The sequence below is a fragment of the Microtus oregoni genome, unplaced genomic scaffold (genome assembly GCF_018167655.1).
Source record: "Microtus oregoni isolate MIOR12 unplaced genomic scaffold, Mior012 000028F_ref0000031, whole genome shotgun sequence".
Lineage (NCBI taxonomy): Eukaryota > Metazoa > Chordata > Mammalia > Rodentia > Cricetidae > Microtus > Microtus oregoni.
The window spans coordinates 31,394,449-31,397,772 of NW_024543087.1; the positions used below are offsets into that span (position 1 = coordinate 31,394,449).

The 3,324-nt window shown below is 37.9% G+C and overlaps 1 protein-coding gene across 1 annotated transcript; it reads left to right on the forward strand.

The window, feature by feature from the left end:
• The first annotated feature begins 2,283 nt into the window (after nt 1-2,283).
• LOC121464212 (FUN14 domain-containing protein 2-like) lies at nt 2,284-2,796 on the forward strand. The gene has a single exon (XM_041676934.1). The coding sequence runs from the start codon at nt 2,284-2,286 to the stop codon at nt 2,731-2,733; it is 450 nt and encodes a 149-aa protein (XP_041532868.1). The 3' UTR covers nt 2,734-2,796.
• The last annotated feature ends 528 nt before the right edge of the window (nt 2,797-3,324 follow it).

The window sequence follows — 3,324 nt, forward strand, 5'->3', positions numbered from 1 at the left end:
TTCCTTCCTTCCTTCTTTCTTCTTTCTTTATTTCTCTCATTATAAAAATATAAAAAAGATAAGATACAATAAAAACAAGTGAAAACGAATAAGAAAAACAGAAAAGAAGAGCCATAGAAATGGCACAAGAAACGTACAGATGCAGAGGTAAACTCATTTGCACACAGAGAATTACCATTAAACACAAACTCAGAATTATATTTTCTTACAAAAGACCTGTAATGAAAAACAAAACAAACAAACAAGAATAAAAATGAGACAAAAGAACTCTAAAAATATTTTTTTTAATGTTGGCCTATTACTCCTGGGGCTGGGATCTACCCTTAAGTGTTGCTTGCATACCAAGTGAGACTCATTTACAGAGGAGATCTTTTCTTTTTGAGATCTTCTCAACTGAAGATGTACTGTGGTTTAGGGATATGCACTTGTGTCCATTTTCCTGTCAATGCTGTAGCTCCAGCGGACTTAGACCTCTTCAGGCTCTATGCATGCTGCCACAGTTTCTTTCTGTGAGTTCATTTGTCTGTCACTCAGACAGATGAAACTTTTGTGTCTAGAAGCCTTGTTTCCTCAGTGTCTTTGGTATCCACTAGCTTTTACAGTCATTCTGCCTCCTCTTCTATAGCATTCACTAAGTCCCAAGATGAGAAATTTGATGGATACATCTCCTTTAGTACTAAGGACATAAGGTCTCACATTCTCTGCAGTGTCCGGGTGTGTGTCTCCATATTATCCAACCTATTGTGGGAGAAAGTTTCTCTGGGGATAACTGGGCAAGACAGTGGATTATGAGTATATCAGAATATCATTTGAAGTCATTTGATTGCTACATTCCTTTATCAGAGCTATATGATATGCTTTTTTTCTAGATCCATTTTTTATCTCATATTCTTGGTCATTCAAGCAGTGTTGGGCCTGGATTCCATCCCATGGAGAGAGCCTTAGTTCTAATCAAAGATAATGGTTAGTTACCACCAAAATATTGTGACACTATTGCATCAGCATATCTTGCAGGCAGGACACTTTTATAGGAAGAAGGGCTTGTAGCTGGGTTGTTACTTCTCTCCTTTAGTAGCATGCAGAATACCTCCCAGTACCAAAAGACTAGTCAGAAGTGGTAAAGGCTCAGGTATTCACTAGCTTAACTTCTCCATGATCAATGATTTATGTAGGCATTGTATTCAGCAATAGGATAATCATCAGTTTGTCAAAAACAACCCATAGTCTTGGAGATAGATTGGATTGTTTGGGGATTTTCACGGAGCACATTTGGTCAACAACTTGATTCTCAGTGTAACTCATTTATAGCAATGGAGGTTTCATTTGAGAGCAAGAGATATTGTCTCATGTCCTATTGCTATGAAGAAAAACCATGACCAAGGCAACTCTTATAAAGGAAAGCATTTAATTAGAAGCTTGCTTACAGTTTCAGAGGGTTACTCCATTATTGTGGTAGAAAATAGATATGCGTGACTCTGGAGCAGTACATGAGAATTTTACATCCTGATCCCCCAGCCTCCAGTCATGCATGCATGCATGCATGCACAAACACACACACACACACACACACACACAGAGAGAGAGAGAGAGAGAGAGAGAGAGAGAGAGAGAGAGAGATACAGAGAGATACAGAGAGAAAGAGATAAAGAGAGAGATTGGTCCTGACGTGAGCTTGAAAAGGTCTTAAAGTCCACTCCCACTGACATACCTGCTCTACAAAGGTCATATCTCCTCCAATAAGGCCATATCCTCTAAGCCTTTCTAAGAAGTATATGAACTGAGGTCCAAGCATTCGCATATATTATCCTACGGGGAATATTTTTGCTCAGCTATCACATTCTACTCCCTGAACCCCACAGGCCTGAAGCCATGTCATACTGCAAAATGCATTAAATAGAAATTCAAGGATTCCCATAATCTCTCATAGTCTCAAGACTGTTTAAAAATCAAGTCTTTTCTGTAATCCAAGGCAATCTCCAAACTGCAACGCCCTGTAAAATCAAAATCAAAAGGCATATCACATACTTCCAGTCTACAATAACACGGAATAAACATTACCATTCCAAAAGGAGGCAGGGTAGTATAGTTAGGAAATACTGGACCAAAGCAAGACTGAAAAGAGAAGCCTTTAATAGTTTGATTTTTTTTTTCAAAAGAATTAAAGCACATGTTTAAGAGGTGAAATCTCCCTGAGACATTTCCTACTACATATCAAAACATAGTAAATCATATAAAGAATGAACAGATCTGTGGTAGCAGAGCAGAAACATCTCAGAATTGTATATGTTCTGGAAAATATCATCATTTAGTGGGGAAAAGATTGACTATTCTAAATATGCTTTGGGGGATATTAGATATACTGCTGAAAGAAAACTCAATTCACATCCTTCTCTCTGGCTTCACAGTACAAAATATACTTCAAAAATAATTGGAGGTGTTACTGGATGGTGCACTGGTTTCATATTCCAGAAAGTTGAAAAATTGGCTGCAACAGCTGTAGGAGGTGGATTCTTTCTACTTCAGCTGGCAAACCATACTGGGTATATCAAAGTTGACTGGCAACGAGTAGAGAAAGACATGAAAAAAGCCAAAGAGCAGTTGAAGATTCATAAGAATAACCAAATACCAACTGAGGTCAAGAGCAAAGCTGAGGAGGTTGTGTCATTTGTAAAGAAGAATGTTCTAGTAACTGGAGGATTTTTTGGAGGCTTTTTGCTTGGCATGGCATCATAAGAAATACAACTTTACTCTATTGTTTTTTATTTCTTCTTTTTTCTTGCCAGCACCTTCTGCACTTAAACGTAGGACAATCAGCACACCTCTTGCTCCTCCTGTCCTGTACCTTTTTCCCTGTTTTGGCAAATCTGAATGGCTTCCATAGGCTTCTCCTGGTACAAAGTTAATACAGGCCTTCTCATAAGTTTGACATGTTGGAAAAGAGAATAGATGTTGACTCTCCCAGTATATGCCTCATGACTTGATCAATGAGTAGCTTAGTAAAAATGTTTCCTTTTGAGAAAAAAGCAAGATATCCTGAGTAAATTGGGAGCACGGGGGTCATGGCAGAGGGTAAAAGGGAAAGAGGGGAGGTATGGAGGAGGGCAGAGAAAATGTATAATGCAGTAAAAACAATAAAAAAGTGAAAAAGAAAAGAAAAAATATTCCCTTCTGCTATGTAAGATCCTTTTCCAAACTTGGTTTGGAAAAGCAGCATATACTTACCTTAGTATATACATGGAAAGGAATGAATACAGTTGCCTTGAAAGATCTTGGTATCTTGGTGTGTGCTTTCTTTTTTAGTTGACTTTAGATTATAGAAAGAGA

What these genes read in the sequence shown, in the direction of transcription:
- LOC121464212 (XM_041676934.1), top strand. Translation starts at nt 2,284, where the DNA reads ATGTTCTGGAAAATATCATCATTTAGTGGGGAAAAGATTGACTATTCT.